The sequence below is a fragment of the Lactuca saligna genome, chromosome 4 (assembly GCF_052625555.1).
Source record: "Lactuca saligna cultivar CGN05327 chromosome 4, ASM5262555v1, whole genome shotgun sequence".
Lineage (NCBI taxonomy): Eukaryota > Viridiplantae > Streptophyta > Magnoliopsida > Asterales > Asteraceae > Lactuca > Lactuca saligna.
The window spans coordinates 225,717,054-225,739,235 of NC_136420.1; the positions used below are offsets into that span (position 1 = coordinate 225,717,054).

Below are 22,182 nucleotides of genomic sequence, written 5' to 3' on the forward strand. Positions count from 1 at the left end.
TCTGAGGATGATATGCCGTGCTCATATCTAGTTTGGTTCCAAGGGCTTTCTGAAGGAACTGCCAGAATCTGGAGGTAAACCTGCTATCTCGATCAGAGATAATAGATACAGGTACACCGTGCAGTCGGACTACCTTCTGGATGTAGGTTCGCGCGAGTCTTTCCATCTTGTATGATTCTTTGATTGGAATGAAGTGAGCGGACTTTGTCAAATGATCGACAATTACCCAAATGGTGTCATACCCACTAGGACATTTGGGTAGTTTGGTAATGAAATCCATGGTAATCATCTCCCATTTCGATTCAGGGATCTCGGGCTGTTGGAGCAGACCCGAGGGTTTCTGGTGCTCAGCTTTGACTTTGGCGCAAGTCAGACACTTGCCCACGAAGGTAGCTATCTTAGCTTTCATGTTTGGCCACCAGTATTTTTTCTTGAGATCCAGGTACATCTTGTCAGAACCCGGGTGAACAGAGTATTTGGTTTTGTGTGCTTCCTCCATGATAATCTCCCTGAATCCTCCGGACTTTGGAATCCAGATCCGATCCATGAAACAATAGACTCCGTCACCTCTGATCTCAAGTTTCTTTTCCATTCCTTTCAAGGTTTCGATCAACACGTTCTCGGGTTTGAGGGCTTCTAACTGCACTTCTCGGATTCGCATGGGTAAGTTGGAATGGAAAATCATCATCTGGTTCTTCACTATGTGGCCTGCACTTTCCTTTCGACTAAGGGCATCTGCTACCACATTGGCCTTGCCGGGATGGTAACGGATTTCACACTCATAATCACTGAGTAGTTCTACCCATCGCCGTTGCCTCATGTTCAAGTCTTTCTGATCAAAGATGTGTTGCAGGCTCTTGTGATCAGTGAAGATCGTGCACTTGGTTCCATAGAGATAATGTCTCCAAATCTTCAATGCAAAGACTACAGCTCCTAGTTCCAAGTCATGGGTATTATAGTTGACCTCGTATGCTTTCAGCTGTCTTGAGGCATAAGCAATCACCTTTCCTCTTTGCATAAGCACACATCCTAAACCTTGATTAGACGCATCGCAGTAGACAACGAAGTCCTCTGTCCCTTCGGGTAGGGACAGAACAGGCGCGCTGCATAAGGCTCTCTTCAACGTTTGGAATGCAGTTTCTTGTTTATCACTCCAACAAAAGGGTACACCTTTCTGTGTTAGAGTGGTTAAGGGTTTGGTGATTCTGGAAAAATTATGGATGAACCTCCGATAATAGCCGGCGAGACCCAAGAATTGACGGATTTCTGTGGGTATTTTTGGTGCCGACCAATTCTCTATCGCTTTAATCTTGGAAGGATCCACGTGAATACCCTCCTCGCTTACCACGTGACCGAGGAAAGTTACCTTCCGTATCCAGAATTCACACTTGGAGAATTCCGCGTATAACTTCTCGGATCTAAGGGTCTCCAACACTAACCTCAAGTGTTGCTTGTGATCTTCTTCGCTCCTGGAGTAGACGAGGATGTCGTCAATGAACACGATGACGAACTTATCTAGGAAGGGACGACACACAGGGTTCATTAGATCCATGAACACAGTTGGTGCATTGGTTAGACCGAAGGGCATCACTACGAATTCGTAGTGTCCATACTGAGTCTTGAAAGCTGTTTTGGAAACAACACTCTCCTGAACTCGTAACTGATGGTACCCTGACCGAAGGTCTATTTTTGAGAAGTAGCTGGCCCCTTGGAGTTGATCGAAGAGGTCATCCATTCGCGGAAGAGGATAACAGTTCTTAACGGTCAACTTGTTCAGCTCACGGTAGTCGATACACATCTGAAAGGATCCATCTTTCTTCTTGACAAACAATATCGGAGCTCCCCAAGGTGAGGAACTCGGTCTAATGAATCCTTTACTGAGCAACTTGTTGAGTTGACTGGATAACTCCTGCATTTCTGCTGGAGCTAAGCGATACAGAGACTTCGCTATGGGAGTAGCTCCAGGAATTAGGTCAATACGGAATTCGACCTGACGCTCGTGAGGAATTCCTGGAAGCTCTTTGGGAAAAACATCAGGAAAGTTACAGACTTCGGGGATGCTCGCGAGGTCCTTAACTTCCTGTTTCTCGTTGATCACATGGGCTAAGAATGCAATGCACTCCTTTCGTAGGAGCTTCCGAGCTTTGATGCAGGAAATGATACGAAGATTGGAACTGGGTTTATCACCATAGATTACGAGAGTCTGTCCCGAAGGAAGGTTGAGACGGATGGATTTTTCGTAACAAAGGATATCAGCATGATTGGGACTCATCCAATCCATGCCAATGATAACATCAAAGCTCTTAATGGAAACTGGCATGAGATCTATAGGAAATGAGTGGTCATTTAGGGTAAGCGTACAACCTATGAATACATCGCTAGCACTTTCTTTCTCACCGTTAGCCATCTCGACGGTAAACGTTTCAGTTAGTGGTTGAGGATTATGTTTTAGGTTATGTTTGAATGCATGACTAACAAAACTCCTTTCAGCACCCGAATCGAAAAGAATACTAGCATATGAGTTGTCGAGAAGGAACGTACCCAAAACAACAGTGGGATCAGCGACTGCTTCCTCCCGTCCCATGGTTAGAACCCTTCCAGTGTTATCAGCGGTTGACTTCTTGGGACAGTTCCTTTTAAAGTGCCCAACATCTCCACAGTTGTAGCAAGCTTGACTAACACCTACTCCAGATGATTGGTTGGCTGATTGGGTCGGAGTTTTGCAGAATCAAACTGTGTGCCCTTTCTTACCACAGTTGGTACAGGATAGTTCTCGGTAGGGACCAGGATTGTGATGGTATTTGCACTTGTCACACAGTGGAAGATTTCCAGCATATCTGTTGGCAGGAGTTGGAGCTGTGGATCCCACAACAGAAGCAGTAGCAACAGGGGCAGTAGCAGCATGGACTGCTACAGTCTGCTGTTTCTTGGAAGATCCCTGGGAAGATTGAACCTTCTTCTTCTTCCAGAATTTTCTCTTTTCACCACTCCTTTGAGTCGGCTCAGAAGTGGTAGTGATTTCCTCAACATCATCGCTATGATCAATCAAGGTTTGGGCTAAAGTCTTGGCACTATCATAGGTATCCGGACGGGCAGCCAAGACATGACTCTTTGTCGGTTGGGATAACCCCCAAATGAACCTTTCGATCTTTTTACTTTCACGAGTAACTAATCCCGGGCAGAGAAGTGCGAGATCATCGAATCGGGAAGTGTATGCAGCAATGTCGGAACCTTTCATCTTTAGGTTCCAGAGCTCGTGCTCTAGTTTCTGCATTTCACCACGGGGGTAGTACTCGGCTATGAGGAGTTCTTTCATGGCTTCCCAGCCCATGGCATTGGCTACAGGTAGGGTCAGAGATTTGACTCGGCCATTCCACCAATTCAAGGCTTTATCAACGAAGGTACAGGCTGCGAACTTGACCTTATCAGATTCCGTGCAGGCACAGATTTCGAAGATGGATTCGATTTTCTTGAACCATCGGGACAAGGAAATGACACCTCCAGTGCCATTGAATGATGTTGGTTTCGCGTTCATGAAATCCTTATAGGAACCATCCTTTCGGTGTCCCTGATTATCTTCGGGGTTCTGGGGCTGGGAACAACTCCCTGAACCACCAGGGTTCATCTGTGACATGGCTGCCACCATTGCAGCAGTCAGAACTGTTTGAAGCAATGCAAGATCAAATTGAGGAGGAGGAGGTGGCGAAGAAGGATTGTTGTTGTTCTTTGAGCTGGGTCTCTTTCTGGGAGGCATCTTGATCTAATAAGATCAAGAAAGAGAGAGGATGGTAAGTCCTCTAAATTGAATCGATAGATATGGCAGTTATATGTTCCGAATAAGGGATAAAGCAGGAAAGAGTTATCAAAACACATAATTTATCACTAAGAATGATCATAGAATGCCACTCGAATAAGGATTTCTACAGAGGATTGGATTGAGAAATACTCCTATAGTATTTCATGATTTGCTTAAGACAATGGTTCGATGTTTGTGGTATTAGGGTAAGTTTTAGGCATGTCGCGCACCACAGTCACTCCCAAGCACATGTTGGCCGTGTCTCGAATGAATATAGTTGGCCAGGCTATATTGACCCTAGACACGACTACATAACTGCCCAGGTTTAACCGTAGTACACAACACCCAATTACTTATGTTCTGTTCTATTTGTGGTCACGGATCGCGACGATTCGGTATACTTGTATACTTTTGAAAATACATGTAGTTTGAAGATACTTTTAATTCAGAGCACTTAGGCCCTTTAGTGTTTATAGTTTAATACCATGTAAGGTTTGGTATACTTCATTCACTATAAACAAGGGCTCTGATACCAATCTGTCACACCCCGAAAACCGAAGGCGGAAACATTTTCGGGGTTGACTCCACGTTGAGTATCAAATCCAATGCACATAGTAAGTAAAGTAAAACAGCCATTACATTACATAAGAAAAGTTTTACAGTTGTTTCAAAAGTAAAATTTGTACAGTTGTGATACATAATATATATATATATATATATATATATATATATATATATATATATATATATGAACAAAATGAAACGGGTCTTCTGAAAACTCCGTCTTCTGACAAAAGGATCTTCGAGTACCTGTTCTAACGTTGACCTGAGAACACAAGCGGTTTGAAAATCAGCATAACGCTGGTGAGTTCATAAACGGTTTTTGTTTGTGAAATTGTTCAAGTTTCCTTTCTGTTTCTGAAATGTTATGCACACCAAGAAAATCCCATATTTTCTTAATAAAGTTGGTTATCGTTTGTCAACATGTAAAGTAGAGTTGTACACTGAAAACATATTTACTTTTGTGAAAATGTAAAGTTAGGTTATCTGGTTTGACGTACTGTTCTGGTTATGTACTAATGTATTCCCTGCAAAGTCACATACATTCCTGAATGTTTGTTACCATATGTAAGAGATGTATTTCTGTTAGACCTGGTTATGTACAAAGTTTCCCATGAAAGTCCCATACTTTCCTAAATGTAGATTACCGTATGTGAAAGATGTATTAAGTTGTTCGTTATTACTATAAGTAAATCTCTGTTATCCTAATTACAAGTTCCATAACCATACAATGGAATAAACCTGTGGCAATAAGTAGTCCACATACTTATGACTTTCGTCACCCTTGAACCATTTCGGTTCGGCTGTAGCTAGCAGCCAGGTGTGGGGTAGTCAGCCCCATATAGATCTATACACTCAAGTCACGCTCTCTAAATCCCAGAGATTCTGGTTACGGGTGTAGTCCTCCACTTGCGTATCTCTGTGGAATGTTCTCCGAGGACGTGTCTCCAATCATACAGGATTAACAAATTTACTAGTAATAATATGATAGTCCTCCACTCGCGTATATATGTGGAGTGTTACCGAGCACAAAACAGTGTACAGGTATTATGTTCAAATGTCTAATGTCATGCTTTTAACTGATAAAATGTGGAAAGCCATTTGTGAAATATATGTAATACATAACAGTTTAAAACCCATTTGACAAATATAGGTTTACGTGGTCTGCATGTTCAAACGGTTATCAGTTGTAGTAATCAGTGTTAAAAGCATATAAAATGTGAAACACACATTTGAAAACATGTTTTTGAGTACAAGTAATCCCTTGTACTTTGCTTGTGTTCCCCCCTGAAAACAATGAAAACAGTGAAAAAGGGTAGGGGTATGAACTCACCAGACGAGAAAACGAGTCGATTTGGATGTTAGGCATTGGTTCGAGGCTTGATAACGCATGAGGTTCCTATGTAATATGAAATGATATACAATTGTATCTAATTAGACTTTGAACCACTAATTAGACATGATTATGCACTCATGGAAGTCCATTGGAGGTGTTTAGGGGCAAACTAACACCCAACAAGGTGTTTAAGGTCTATGAATGAGGTTTTATGGTCCAAGAACATGCTTGGGCCATAAACTCATGTTCAAGCCTCATTTTGTGCGATTTTGGGGTCCTAAGCTCATGCATGTAAGTTTCTAGGCCGAATCTAAGCCCTAGAAGTGTTTTGGAGGGGTTTTGAGGCTTCAAAACCCTCATATGAGGTGTTCACGGCCTAAGGAGGGTTCTTAGACCATAAACACATGTTCATATGTGTTTTAGGTGATTCCAACATATCATGCTATTCAAGTTCAATAACAAGTTTACGATGAATTGCTTACCAAAGGATGCTTGAAATGAGAGTTTTTGGATCAAGTTCGACTTCTAGAGAGAGAGTAGAGAGAGAAAGTTTGTAGAGAGATGGAAAATGCCTCAAAATGATGTCACTCAATCCCTTATATAGGGGTTGAGTTTGTGGCCCGGTGAAATTCTACCCGATACTGCCGATATACGATGCTTTTAGTCGCACCCGATAAAGTTTCCGTATTTACGACTTAAATAAAACCAAATCTTTTCTAAATGAAATTGAAAATATTTTAATGTCTTAAAAATGTATTCCAACACTTTTAAAACATTAATAAAAGTTGCAATAATTTATTTCAAACAAAGATTAACGGGACGAATTGAATACGACGGTTTTATTCGACGGGAACAGTTTTAGCGACAGAATAATTTACTAATATCTATTTAGAATTATTTCCTTGAGTTATTTTTATGTTTGAACAACCATTAAGTCATAATAAACAACCCAAATACCATGACTTAATTTAATAACGTAAACGGAAATAATTCGGAAACGACGAATTTAATAACGGAACGAGTTACAATAATGGAAAGAATTTTCGGGTTGTCACACCATTAGAGGGGTAGAATGGTCTTTTACCCTTCTTAGAGAACATATAGAGAGGGGTTAACCTAGCCTTTAGAAGTTGTATTAATTAGAGTGGTGATTTATGTGATTAGGTGGTGGCTAGTACGGTATTTTAGAGTGAGTTACCCGAGGTGAGTCTTCTCACTATACTTTATCTTGAGTGGTACTTAGAGTTATGCGATAGAGTATCTTGTATGATATTTATGTGATGTGTTGCACAACATTATTTCTATGTGATTATGTTGTGTGTATAACAAAGTTTACAAAGTTAGGACCGGAAGGTCCACAGGGTTAGGACCATAGGGTCCACAAAGTTAGAGCTAGAGGGCTCACAGAGCTATAGCCTCGAGTGGCTATTATGTGTTACATGTGGTATTTTGGGGAACTCACTAAGCAATTATGCTTACAATGTTTTGTGTTATGTGTTTTAGGTACCAGTGAGGGTCGCGAGAAGGCGCCGACATGATCAGTACACACTGTTGGAGTTTCTATACATTTTGATATTGGGATGTGTTTTTATGGATTTGATATGTGATACATTGGGATATGAGATGTTTATGAATTAAAATTATAAATTTTTAAAAGTGAAAAATTGTTTTGATTACGTTGTTACAATACATCATGGTTATATATCATTAATACCCAATAGGTCGTTGGATGTGTGCCTTCTACCTTATTTCATGTTCCTTGTTTGGTTATGGGCTTAGGGCAGATTCACCCAATTAATTATCTATTCAATATTGGATTATATATAGCCAATATAAACTAAGTAATTATAGAAATAATCACTGTGGTCACTATTTTACTATAAGAAATACAGGTTTTCTTAAAGAATCTTTTCATAAAATATAAAGGAACTATTACTATTAACTCCATGAGTAACAAGCGAATACACTAGAGTTATATCTAACAAAGATCTAACAAACAATGGTATGTGTGCTATCCGCTTTACTTCCTGCTCCTTGTTTGGTTGTGGAATTACGGCAGAAGCGCACAATCGATTGTTTGTTTACTCCGAGTTTTAAATAACTTGTATTCATTTAGTACTCATAGAAAGGACTGTAGACTCATTTTTACGTATCTTTCATCTAAGTAGGAAATATAGGATTTTCTGGAGGAACAGGCGAACTTTTCTAAACATAACTTACACTTTACATAACTTGTAACTTACTACATTTTACAACAACTTTCTACAACTTACTTACATCACTAAAATACTTTCTTTTGCTGATGTACTCTATGTTTTGTGAACACACACATTGTAAATACTTTCTTTCTAATGAAGTGGTTGTTCATTACTTTACTAACTATGATGCATGTCTTGTGATACTAAACATGACGTCCTCCACCCCGAACGTTTCTATCGTTCTCGTTTTGGGGTGTGACATATATATATATATATATATATATATATATATATATATATATATATATATAGAAAGAGAGAGAGAGAGAGAGAGAGAGAGAGAGAGAGAGAGGAAGATCTTTCACCTCTAAAGTCATTATAGAATGATATTTTCTAATCACATATTATCCTGAGGCGAATGTTCGTGTGTTGCAAAGAAACACCTATATAGCTGAAGCCTTTATAAATATATGTTTTTTAAAATATAATAATAACATTGTTGTTAAATTTGATATAATAATTCGTATACTGAATTGATATAATATATTATATCTCAATCGTTTGAATGACTTCTATCTGCGAGTTAAACATGAATAAAATTAAATATAATATATGGTTTAATGTTATTTATAGTTGTTTTTATTGTTAATTAATTTTTTAAAATTTATTTGCATAATGTTTTAATTTCTATCATTATAATTATTTAAAATATCAAACATTGCTTTTCGATTTTAAAGGTAACAATATAATCATTTATATATAGTTATTTTATAATAAATCGTATACTAAATTGATTTAATATATTGAGTATATTGAATTATATGATAATATATACATTTATTATAACTGTATAATCTCAATCGTTTGAATGACTTCTATCCGCGAGTTAAACATGAATAAAATTAAATATAATATATGGTTTCATGTTATTTATAGTTGTTGTTACTGTTAATTAATTTTTTAAAATTCATTTGGTTAATGTTTTAATTTCTATCATTAATATAATTATTTACATCATCAAACATTGTTTTTTGATTTTAAAGGTAACAATATAATTATTTATATATTATTATTTTTATCTACTATTATTATAAGTTATTTTAAACTACTTATTTGAAATTTTTAACGATTATAAAAATATCTTTAGGAATTATGTTAGTTAAATTGAGATTATAATTTAGTTTTTGCATTTATCACTGCAATTTATCGTTTTTAACTATTTACAAAATATTCTTTGGTTTTTCAAGTGGAAAAGAAATTTATATTTAAGTTGACATTGTAATGTTATATTTAAATTGATAATTTAATTATTTTGTCCAAACTGTTCAAAAGTTGTAGTTTTAAACTGATAGTGGTTTATATACAACAACATATTATATCTAATAAATTAAGTATAATATATTAAAAGTTAAAGACATAACTTTATAAGTAGAAGTTAATATATTATATTAAAATTGAAATTTGGTATATTTATTATTACACTTTAGGTTTGATATTTATATAACGTTATTAACCAACTTATAATCATTATTAGAAAGACACTACAATTAATCATTTTTTAACTATTTATAAAATATTCTTGGTATTGTTTTAATTAAACTAAAGTTTATATTTAAGTTGACCATGTAATGTTTTATTCAAATTAATAATTTAAATATTTCATACAAAATGTTCCAAAATTGTATCCTTAAAATGATAATGGTTTAGAACCAATAATATATTAAAACTAATAAATTAAGTATACTATGTTAAAAGTTAAAAAAACATAAATTTATAAGTAGAAGTAAATATATTGTTTTAATATTAAAATTTAGTTTATATATGATTACAATGTAGGTTTGATATTTATTTAACCTTATTAACCAACTTATAATTATTCTTTGAATGAAATTAAAAAGTCATGGGATTTTCAAATGAATGTGGTGAAAGGAAAAATACATGAGAGTTTCAAATGAATGTGGTGAAAGGAAAAATAGTTCATTTATAATATAGTATCATATGATGATGATATGATATGATATGAGGATTAGAGTCACACTTTATACCAAGTTACTACTAACTGATTATTTATTCGAATAATTTTGATTATTAATAAATATGAAGACTAGTATTTAAATTGGAAAAACATAATTTATGAAAATATTATTTTACCAACATATTGGGAATTATTGTTTCTAGGAAATAATAACAAAAAAGAACAAAAACTGTTTATATTTATAGCATATGAATATAAATGTTGTGTACAACATTTTGGACACTTTGAGTAACCATTAAGTTGCAACATAACTACTAATTATATGTTAGAGTGAATCACACTCCATAACATTTACTTTTTTCACTTGAAATTCATAACTTTCATGAGAGGGAAATGGATTGAGCGTGGTCTTTGTTTCTTCCACTCCATACTTGTAAGAAAGCACCATAATTTCATTTAATACTTTCCTTGACTTTATGCATAAGTTTATGTATAAATATAGTGCATTACTAGTAAGAAATGTTGGTTCTTTTGCTTTCTTCTTGGCTTCCATTTTTTGAGAATTGCAAGCCTCTCTCCATCTATTCTTTCTTGCGTTTTGGTGCTAGATTTGAAGGTTCATAAGTTGTTTTTCCTTATGACTTAGTTGGTATAAGTCTCAATGTCTTAAGAACAACTTAATACAAGTGAAGACTAGCATCTTGAAGTTGTTTACTCTTACTTGGAGGATAGTTTTGGAGAAGTTCTACTTTGAGTCTTTTTCCATCTCCATCAACTTTTAACCTCCTGAGAGGACTCAAAGTCTTCAAAGGTTGTAACACTTTTTTCCTACTATGGTTGCTGTTAATATTTCCATGTCTTGCAAAATGATAATTGGCGGGTTATAAAGAGTTTTAAGTTTATTCATAATTTTGAAGCTTCCATTGTCGTTTTATCGTTTTTAGAAAATCGATTTTGAATGAAACCCAACACACACATATATCTTTATACCTTAATAAGCATTTAGCATGTTTTGCTAAATTTTAAGAGGTACAACGATTAAAACATCATGTACAATGACTTTACGCATTGAATCTTATTTGTGGAAGTCTTTGACCCAGTTCATCAAACAGAATCGGTCAAAATGAAGACTTATTCCCAATCTATTCCTTGAATTGGTCTCCCGGTCTCATCTTCAAATTGAATCAGTCAAAATGAACCATTATTCCTTATTGATTTCCCTGGCGTCATTCTTATCCGATGAATATGTAAAAAGGTGGTTTGAGTTTTAAATACCAAACTTCCCTTATCCCCTCTACCCTCTCTCTATATCTCACACTCCTGTCAATTTCAAATGTCAAAATTGTTCCTTCCTCTCTAGAACGATCCCATTTGTCTTTACCATCTATGCTTTTTTGTAACCCTAATTAACCATCATCCAACTCAAAATACTTGAAGTTGACCCTCGATATGAAGTTGTAGGCTTTTTGCGAGACTAAATAAAATCGAAGGAAAATCCATGTGTTGAAGTATAAAGCACTAATTTTGAACTTTCAGTGCATATTAAGGCTTTGATATCGATTTTCATGTTCTCCACAATAGTTTAGGGGTTTGGGTGTGGCTGCCTCTACCAAAGAAAATCGATTTAGAATATCATCGCACCACCGCCTTCACGACAGAAGCCCTAACATCCACCTCCTTGTGTTGTTCACAACAACGAAAAAAGTACTTGATTTTGTGTTTGCACTCTAATTTTCTATTCTTTTGGTAAAAGAGTCACAACGCCTTTAAGCCTAATTGTCTCACCTTCACCACTACACTCTCTCTCATTCTCATTACTCTGTGTCTCTATGGCTCCATGTTTAGGTGTTCCTCATGAAGGACGAGATTAGAGAGACAATATAGAGAGATTTGCCTTTTTTTCAAGAAGGAAGAAAGGATGATCAGTGTTTATGGTGCTCAGGAAGGATGTAATTACACACCACTTTCACGTACCATGCTCTTTCATCACCAGCTCACCGCCATCCACCACATCACCATATTTTCACTACCAACGCTCTGTAATTACACACCACCAAACAAAATGGCATCAAAGCTCGTTCTCTTTTTCTTCAACAATGATCTTTATTCTCCATCTCTTTCGTTTCTTTGACTGTGTGTGTATGTTTAACAATGTGTATGTATATGATTTGTTTCTAAGACTATACAAGATTGAACACGTCGCACGGTTTCTAACAAGTAACAAGTTAGTTTCTTTTTTTCGTTTTTAGACCCTTTCAAGAACCTGTTGTTGTTCATTTCTATACATTTGATCTTGGGATTTCAGGGTTTGATTTGTCATTTACAAAGCTTGGGATTACAGTTGTTCATTCGACGATAACATAATCAGATAAGCATAAACCTCTGTCCATTTTTTTTTTTGTATTTTAGACATGGTTCTAAAATTTGTTTATGTACAAGGACTAAAATATGTTTGTGTATAAGGGTTTTTATAAGTGCATCTATGTGAGAGGTTGCAACTGTTGGTGTTAATCCAAACCAAGTCAAAGCCATGTATTGTATTCAGGGGCAATTCAGTCTTTTGTTAGGAGTATGACTAAGTAAATAGCCATGTTTGGCTCCAGAGAGTTAGTAGGCAGTAGATTCAGTCATTTTAGGATAATTAGTTGGAAGTATGTTATATAAATATCCTTGTAATCGATTGATTGAATTATCAGCATAAACACAAAAAAAATGCCCCTATCTTCTCTCTTTTTACTCTATTTTTGCTATGTGAAACAGGGCCTGAATCAACAACAACTGGGTAAATCACTAAATTTTTTGTGATTTCACTGTTCTTTTATTCTGTTTCTATGTTTTAGGATTATACTCTTAAGAAGCTACAAATCAAGCTAATGTGAAGCAAGACTCAAAGCCTTCTCCAATTTCTGGAATTAGATTCACAATTCAAATGTGGCCTCATTAAGTTTCATGTGAAATCCTATTTTACCCCTAAATGTAATCTGAATGAATCAAACCATCCCTTAACCATGATGTTGTTGCATTTGTTTTGATAGGTCTTAAGGGTGCATCTAATTAGAAAATAAGTAACCTGCTTTCCGGTTTAATTTCCTCTTGCTCATTCTTTCTCTAAAGTGATCTACTTCAGGTTTTGGTAACAAAAATCTTAATTACCAATTTTTGCCAATATGTGCGTATTCATTTGTATTTGTATGTATGTATTCATTTTTTCTAATGTGGTTTATGGTCTAAATTTTTTTTAAAGGTATACAAAAACCTTGATTAACTTCTTTTATTTTCATATTAGGTTGTTTTTTGGTGCTGTAATTATCTTCTCAGTTAAGCCTCAAGTCAGTTTCGGTTCAGCTTCTTTAAGAAGGGTTAAAGTTTTGTAGATTTTCAAATTTCAACCATTAAGCACCTATGTGGGTTGGTTGGCCTTGTTGGTTTTTTAGGAACTTACTCTTATTTTTGTGTCTAATATAGCATCATACTTTGATTTTTATATCTTATTATTGTAAATGTACTTTAATGTTTAATATAGCAACTCATCATCATTTAGCAATGAAAGTACATTACGATTTCTTCCTATGTCAAAGTAGGTTGATATATTAGATAATGAAATAAAAGTCAGTTGTTTTTTGCATTCATCCGCTGTTTGGGTTGAATGCTAGAAATAAAACTAGATTCTAATGTTCTTCCTGTAATGGTGGGTTTAGTGAATTTTGAATTTTGAATTTAGGAAGTTTTTAGTTTTCAATGATTTTGGAATTCATATATAGAAGTATTGTTTTAGGTTTTTTAATTAAATAGAAGTTTTTATTTTATTATTGGGTTTAGCTTTTATCTTAAAATGCAATCAGTTTAGGGATTGATAATTATTTCTGGTAATTGTGTTGGTAAAGAAAAATAATGATTCAAATTACTTTGAAGTTGTTATGGATACTTTTTAATTAACTATCATCCATTTCAACCTAACATTATAACATTAATATCCCCTTAAATTCCTAACAAGCTGTCATCTCGGATCTAATTTTTGAAAACTATACGCACCCATCGTTTAGCGTGGGTAAACGGCTAGTGTGTGTGTGTATATATATATATATATATATATATATATATATATATATATATATATATATATATATATATATATCATTATTTGATATGCTAAAACTCAAGAAATAAATATGAAATAATGTTAAACGATTTCATATGAGCGGTCTATGTTATGTGGAAAGGTGAATTAGAACACTCTCGATATTTTAGTTGTGTCACGATTTAAACCATTGATTTTTTTAAACAGATAAATATGTATATATAAAAAATGACCCGAGCAAGAAGCTAAGAAAAAAAAGAAACTACATCGAAGTATTTAAAATTGGGTTTTGAAGCCATAAATTTCAATAAATATCGAACTTATGTTTCCTACAAACAACCAAACAAAAAGAAGTAGCGACAGTATCATCAATAACCTATTGTTTTGGTCTAGATCTTTCAAAGACACTTATTTATGAAGTTTGATAAGCTCCACAAGGCTGTAGAAATAACCGTATCAAACAATAATTTATGGGTCACCAAGAGATGGGAAGAAGAAAATGATCCAAGTCAAACACCAAAGCAAAAGAAGAGAAACTAACATCACACCATTTTTTGAGTTTAGAAATCATGTCCTTTGTCACTTCACAGTGAACGAGCAAATTATTAACTTCTTTAGCATCATCACCACATATCGGGCAAAAGGAACACGAAACATCAATATCCCGGGCTATAAGATAATCTTTAGTTAGCAGCCGGTTTAATAAGAGACACCAATGGAAAATGTAAACCTTGATTGGAAGAAACTTATTCAAACTAGTAGGTCTCGAGCCATTCGAAAACATGTAATCATCTATAAACCTTGCGCTTCTCACATTAAGATACCACGACTTATAATAAAATAGAGAAAGTATATTTCATAAAAAGAGTATTGAACTTTTAGTATTAAAATTACTAATTTGTGCATTAGAATTACAATTATTCATTCAAAACTCAAACAATTAGAAAAATATGCTACCGTGACTAAATGAAAAACGAGTTATGCTATCTTGATGATGTGTTTAATGTCAATATAAATTTGAATAAATTTTAAAAAATAAAAAATAGAAGACAAAAAAAAAATATAAAATTTGGAGGCGTTCTTGAAGCTTGACTTATTATAGGGGAAGGGTGGTCTCGAGGGAAGGCTTGGGCTAACATTTCCCCTAACGTTACTTGAGATGTTGTGGTAAGGTGCAACCGATCGGGTTCAAGTCTCAAGCCCATTGCATCAACAGTTCGTAAATTCACGAGCCACGTTCCTAACTGAGCCTCTCTTACCCTTTCTATGTATGGCCCTGCACCGGAGGCCAATGCCACCTGTCTTGCAACAAAATAAAACATAAAGTAGATATCAAATTAAATCGGACCCATGACATCAATTATGGATTGGGTGTGATCCAAATTATTAATATGAGAATTCTTGTCTAGGATTAGTTTTTAAGATCTAGCTACTTATAAGATTTAATTACATATGTGTAGTTGTGTACTCGGTTAAAGAAAATTTCGATAGTTATAAGATTTAATTACACATGTGTACTCGGTTAAAGACCATTCCAATAGTTATAAGATTTAATTACACATGTGTACTCGATTAATGACAATTACAATAGTTATAAGATTTAATTACACTACACATGTGTACTCGGTTAAAGACAATTCTGATAGCATAATTGAATACAATTTTGAATGTTTGCAATCTCACCATAATTTGTATCTCATTTGCATTCATCTCCGCTTGGAACTCTCAGTGCTTTCAAATGTGACATTGTTTTTCTATCTTAGTCTCTTTTTTTTTCTATCATCATTTGGTGGGGGTGATGGTATTGATGACAAAGAGGTTAGACGATTTCAGGGGTCAGGTTTTCATTATGATTAAGGCTTAGGTTTTTCATTTTAGTTTAAAGTGATTGTGATAGTGGTGATGGTCATGTTGGTAATGTTGGTGATTGGTGATGATGGTAATGGGGGTGATGTGGTGGAGATCGTTGTGGTTGTGGATTCTAGTGGCAACAATGGTAATGGCGGTGATGGTAGTTGTGATGGGTGGTTGGATTTCCAACGAAAGGTAGTGGTGGGTAGGGATGTTATTTGGGTTGCAAATCGGACCAAACCGGCCTGAACCCGAATAACCCAAAGACCGAATAAAGGTAATTGCATGAACCGAAAACCTGACCGATTAATCAATACGGGTTCGGTTCGGTTCGAATAGTAATTGGTTTGGTTAAGTTATTACCTGAATAACATGTATAAGATGATTAAGGATCTAATATAACTGAAAAGAAAAGAATAAACCGTATTATGATTCTATAACCCTGATAACCCGAATAACATTTACAATATGATTATAAACATTGCATTTTTTATGACTTTTGTAGCTTATGATTCCATAACAAATCTTTTAAAGAATACAAATTTGTTAATTAAAAATAATGCAAAGTATACAGAATTTTTTCAAAGGTGCAAAAAAATGTTAGAATTTGTATAGCAAGAATGTAAACACAAATTAACTATTCTTGAGATATAAGAATTTAAAATCTAAACACCAAAATCTTAAGATATAGTTATGAAGCTACATACTTAACAATAAACATTAACCACCCAAAAATCCATATATAACTATATAAGTTAAACATTAAAACTCTTATTTGGGTAACCCTAGCGACTAACGAAGAAAAGTAATCAGGATTAAAGTTAAATGAATTTTCAATTCCGGAACAAGTATTTAGAACCGAATAATCTCTTATTAAGTAACCCGAACCGAATAACTTGAGAACCGAAACATAATATGGATACCCAAAAACCAAATCAAATTGTTTATTCGAACCTAATTCGGTTCAGTTTCGATTTCCGAACCAAATTCTCGTCCCTTGTGACGGGTGGTCCTTTTATTTAAAAACTAAAATAAAAATAAAGGGGGCGTAGAAAAAGCCAAATACAAGGGCAATTTCTTCATTTAAGGGGGCATTTAAATATCCGCATGCAATTTTTAGAAACCATAAGAAAAACCTATGTAAAATTTTAAAAAGCAGGACTAATACTACATATGGATGTAGAACTTAGGGACCAAAACTGTCACTTATTTTCTCTACTCGAATAATTGAATCACTAGCTGACCTGAATTATTGGAAGGGCAGGCAAAACGAGATCATGACGCACGTGATCGAAGAACCTCTCCAATCTCCGCTGGTACAACTCAGCATCTTCTCGATTCACAGTGTCACTCTCTCCTTGATACCACAGCAAACCACGAACGGTGCCTCCGCCTTTCACCGCCGCCTCCGCCCGCCGAATCAGCTGGTTGTACAGCCGCCCACCGCGTGCCCACTCGGAAATATTGGTTCCACCGACAGCACAAGGAACCAATCCCACCGTTCCAACGCTCGAATCCTGCCGTAACAACGAGTTAGCAAAAGCCATCCCCGGACCAACGCCGCATGCTCTGAAATAGTCTATATCACGGTGGAGAGGCTCGGTGGCCGGTTGCCAGTTGAGATCAGCGCTCAGGCGGAGAATTGCAGGATTCGGGGAAGATTGGGGAGGAACGTAACCGTCCCATTTGTCGTTTACTACGCCGCCTCGTCCGGCCATGTTGCTCTGACCGGCGAGGAGGAAAATGGCCTTGCCAGCATCGGCATTCACGAGGGTAATGGCGGAGGAGATCGACAGATATGCGTACACGAAAAGTGAAGGGAGCATGGTAGTTGAAGTGGGTGTGGGGTATCGTAAATTAGCATCTTTTAGCCCGTCTAGAAAGCAAGGAATCAATTATTCCAAAGTTTATTTATTATTATAAATAGCCATTTCACAACCTAATATATGGCTCCTACTTTGGAGGCTTTTAATGATATTAGTTAATTAGGTATTAAATGGTTAATTGTGACCTAGACAAAACAGTAAATGTGTAATAATGTGATGTTATTTCCTATTTTATCGACATGCATGTACTTAGGCTGCAGAGTCGCCTAATGTAAGACCTTTTTTTTTCTTCATGAAATCTATTAATGTGGGTAATTTGTTGGAGGGACAAGTTAGGTGTTACGAGCATTGCCAACGACAATGATGTTGGTAAACTTTTGAAAAATACTATAAGAACATTGGATATGGGTAGTGGGTAATTTGTTGGAGGGACAAGTTAGGTGTTACGAGCATTGCCAACGACAATGATGTTGGTAAACTTTTGAAAAATACTATAAGAACATTGGATATGGGTAGGTGTTTATAGTGTTATGACACCGTTGTGGAGGTGACACATAGGCTCCTCCACGGTGTTTTGGTCACATACCGAATGCTCTAAACGTCGAAGGATAATGTACTTTGAAGATGTGATGTGTACGTAAAGAGGTAGTTGACGCATGAGATACAACGTTGTTGCCCTTAAATGGTGACGAAAGACAAAATGCGTAAATATTTTAAATGTGGTGCGTAAAAGATCATAAGTTCACGACTTTTAAAAAAGGTGGTGATGCATGCAAGGGCCTAACGTGGCACGCCAATACCAATAGAGTTGAACGATATAAAAGCAAAAACATTACAGTTTCTGTAGCATCTCAAAAACCATCACAAAAATTTTCATTTTTATTAAAAACGTTTTCATAAAACCATAAAATAATCGATCATTGTTTTCAGATCAAATCCATAGAGTCAAAGTATCACATAATCTCTCAGATATAAATCAGCAGAAGGATGTGTACGATCACACATTCACCTTTCCCCGATCATCTATTGGTGATTTTAGTGTTATCAATATTTTTTGGTGTAATTATTATTAGTAATGAGATAGGTCGAACTCCATTTACTAACCGAGCTTGGAGGTGCGGGGTTGACACTAGGTGTGATAAATGTGAACACAGGAATAAGGGGTCTGGGAGCAGTGCCCCTGGGTGCAGGGTTCCAAGGAGATGCAACCTCTTGGCGTGGTCTAAGGGTAGCACCCCTAGCAGGGTCCAAGGGACAGATCCCCTAGCGATGGTATTGGTTCCTTGTGTCCAATAACTACCATGTTTTGGCGCCATTTTTGGTTTAACCAATTCTAACCACTTTTCCCTCTAATATAAGAACTTTTATCTAGTTCCAAAAAAGGGTATAACATTCATATACTCGAAATTATATCATAATTTATCTCTCTCTCTCTCTCTCTCTCTCTCTCTCTTAATAACACATCAAGCAAGGTATTCTATTATTTCAATTTGTATTAGGCCGATAATTCAAATTGGTTTATTCTTGGATTATACCACTTCTGAATTCGTGTACCGCAGATAAAATGGACGAATTACAGATTTCGAAAAGTGTTTGATAAACACGATCTTTGAATCTATCCAAGTCTATTTTTATTGTTATTATGATCCCTTTATTTTCTAACATCATCTGATGTACCTGCAACCAAGAAACCAAAAATTGTAAGCCAAAGCTTAGTGAGTTCCCCTAAAGTACCACATACAACACTATATATACAATGCATGCATATTGGGCCTACAACACAAGATTAGATTGCCCTTGAGCCCGTATCATAAAGCTGGACCACTCCCGATTTCGTTAGCCTACCGCACAAAGAAGTACCCCCTCAACCCAACCATATTATTCTGAGCCTACAACACAAAGTTAGATCACTCACAAGCCTACAACATAAGGTGGACCACTCCCTTGGGCCTATAGTATCAACTGGACCACCCAGGTATCTTGGCCTTCAGCACAAAGCAGGAAAGCCTCAACCCAACCATATTATGTTGGCGTATGAACATGAACAAATACCCAACTAGCATAGGTAATCAGAACAAATCTACCAATACAATAATTCACTACAGCATACCAACATCCTATACATAAGGATACAAAACACAATCTGATGGTTCGGCCTTGGTGCTTTCGCCCCATGAGTATAGTGAGAAAACTCACCTCAAGCCTGAAAACAACATAAACCACCCACTTGAATCGACGATATCAAGCCTTCCCTTACTAAACATATCCACAATAAAACCCTTATTAACAATCAAGGAAATTACTGACCCACTAAAGGTCTAGGCTATCACACCCCAAAACCAAGAACGACGAAAACGTTCAGGGGTGGAGGACGTCATGTGAAGTATCATAACAGTACAAAGTAGTAAACAAGTAACAACATCATCCATTGCATTATAAGTAAAGTTTTAATACATATGTGTTTGTTCATTGTAATATGACACCAAAATATACAATCAAAATAAAAGACGAGTCTTGTCTGTGCTCCGTCTTCTCAAAACCTGGTCATCGTACCTATCTACTGGTGACCTGAGAATACAAGTTATTTTGAAAGTGTAGATCAGCATAAAGCTGGTGAATTCATAAATATTAAGTGTCATTACTCTGTTTTGGAAAGCTGTTATGAATGCCACGTAAATCTTTGAATGAAACATTTGATATAAGTGTGAAAACCCTAGAAAATCCCATATTTCCTACTAGTATAAAAGTAGTCTTCTACCAAGACCTGAATGTTTTGAAAATAACAAACATATATGGTTTTTCCCCTGCATGACTACTATTAACAATATATAGTCTACCTCATCGTTTATGTGAACGTATCACAAAATAAAAGTAATAGGGAAAATATAAACATTTAAGTATTATCCTTTTGTACTAGGATAAACACGACATATTAAATGCCGAATAGTATTAACCATAGGCATCCATAGATGTGCATTGTCCTTTGTAGCTAATAGCAGGTTGTAGGAATGGTTAGTCCCGTAAAGGTACCTTTGTAAAGTATTAACCGTAAGCATCCATAAGGATTGCATCTAAGTGCTGTAAGACAAAGCTATTAGGTTTAAGGTTCAAAAGAACCCCTTTCTTGAGTTTACGGTTTTGTGAGCTCAACTCATTGAGTTTACGGTCATAAACCCTTGAGTTTACGGCCGTAAGCTCATACACCTTTGACCATTTGTTGATTTGAAGCCTTATAAGTCCTTAGAAGTGTTTCCACTTGAAGTATAAGCATAAGGAAGAAGTTAGGGCATCATTTCCCTCCTTTGAGGGATTTACGGCCATAAGACCATTTCCATTTAGGTTTACGGTCGTAAACCCTCATGGATCATGGTATTTTTATGTTTTAAAGTCCTATACACATTAAGGAATGAGTCTAGACTAGTTTCCCAAGGGAAGGAAGGGACTAGGGTCACTTTTGGCCCCTTAAGAAGGGTTTAAGGTTCAAGGAGTTCTTGGACTGTAAACACCTTTGATACTAGTGTTTCTTCGTGTTTTCTTGATGTATAGACGTATAATAAGCTCTATGATACTCTAGGATAGAAGCACTTACAATATGGAAGCTTGAAATGAGTCAAAAGTCCAAGAACACTAGTGTGTGTTCTTGGTGAAACTTGAAGAAACAACCTTTTAGAACATTTTCACGGATGGATGTGTGTTAAAACACTAGATTAGGTGATATAGTAACTTGAAAGGGCTAGAAACACTTACTAGATGGAAGATCTTGAAGAAAACTTGGATGATACTTTAGAGAGTTTGGGGTTTGCTTTGGAAAGGTGGAAAAATGATATAAAAGACTAAGTGTCACTTATATACCCCCTTCCTTGGGGTTTACGGCCATACACACCATTGTTTAGGCCGTAAACTCCAATATTATGATGTGTCGGGACTTTATTGTTGCACAATAAACCCTAAGGAATCCTCTCTCCTGATATCTCCTAAAGTGTTAATCATAGAATACTCAAACTTATTCCAAAAAGTCTGAAAATTAACAGTAACTGTTCTGACTTCTATTGACATGATATGTTGTACAGAATAGACATTTTGGGTTGTCTTTCGTCCCGAAATTAGAATTTAAGAAAATAAGTAGTTACAAATAACTAAGAAAAATGATGAGGATATTTCAGTTTCATCTGATCCTCTCGTTCCCAAGTGAATTCAGGTCCCCGCTTGGCGTTCCAGCGAACCTTCACTATCGGAATACGTCTCTACTTTGTTTTCTTAACCTCTCGGTCTATGATCTCTACCGGTTCTTCCACGAAGTTAAGGCTCTCATTGATCTCGATCTCGTCGAGTGGCATAACAAGAGTCTCGTCGGACAGATACTTTTTCATGTTCGAGATGTGGAAGGTAGAATGTACGTTACTGAGTTCGCGCGGTAGATTGAGTTTGTAAGGTACGGGGCCGATTTGGGTAAGAATCTCGAAAGGCCCTATGTATCTTGGATTAAGCTTCCCATGCTTTCCGAAGCGTGTCAAGCCCTTCCAGGGTGAGACCTTTAGTAGAACGCAGTCGCCCACCTGGA

At 36.0% G+C, this 22,182-nt stretch overlaps 1 protein-coding gene and 1 long non-coding RNA gene across 5 annotated transcripts; one reads left to right on the forward strand and one right to left on the reverse strand.

Moving 5' to 3' along the window:
* The first annotated feature begins 11,020 nt into the window (after window positions 1-11,020).
* Window positions 11,021-13,428, forward strand: LOC145043359 (uncharacterized). Of its 3 annotated transcripts, none has more exons than XR_013680991.1 (3): window positions 11,089-11,570; window positions 11,712-12,993; window positions 13,153-13,428. It is a non-coding gene; the product is annotated as an uncharacterized LOC145043359 (long non-coding RNA). The 3 variants fall into 3 exon arrangements; XR_013680990.1 differs by having other exon boundaries at window positions 11,106-11,570; window positions 11,712-12,090; window positions 12,172-13,428; XR_013680989.1 differs by having other exon boundaries at window positions 11,021-11,570; window positions 11,712-13,428.
* Window positions 13,429-14,907: 1,479 nt separating this feature from the next.
* Window positions 14,908-17,693, reverse strand: LOC145043360 (putative carbohydrate esterase At4g34215). Of its 2 annotated transcripts, XR_013680992.1 has the most exons (3): window positions 17,040-17,693; window positions 15,628-16,197; window positions 15,106-15,242 (listed from the first exon to the last, which is right to left on the reverse strand). XR_013680992.1 is itself a non-coding variant. In XM_078991997.1 (2 exons), the coding sequence occupies exons 1-2, from the start codon at window positions 17,619-17,621 to the stop codon at window positions 14,973-14,975; spliced, it is 852 nt and encodes a 283-aa protein (XP_078848123.1). In that variant the 5' UTR covers window positions 17,622-17,692; the 3' UTR covers window positions 14,908-14,972. The 2 variants fall into 2 exon arrangements, 1 of the variants encoding a protein (XP_078848123.1); XM_078991997.1 differs by lacking the exon at window positions 15,628-16,197 and having other exon boundaries at window positions 14,908-15,242; window positions 17,040-17,692.
* Between the last annotated feature and the right edge of the window lie 4,489 nt (window positions 17,694-22,182).

Bases quoted from the DNA above. Each gene is read 5' to 3' on its own strand.
- LOC145043360 (XM_078991997.1), bottom strand. From the start codon at position 17,621: ATGCTCCCTTCACTTTTCGTGTACGCATATCTGTCGATCTCCTCCGCC. The intron at 15,243-17,039 runs GTCAGCTAGTGA...GTTGCAAGACAG, and splicing joins CTGCCCTTCCAATAATTCAG to GTGGCATTGGCCTCCGGTGC.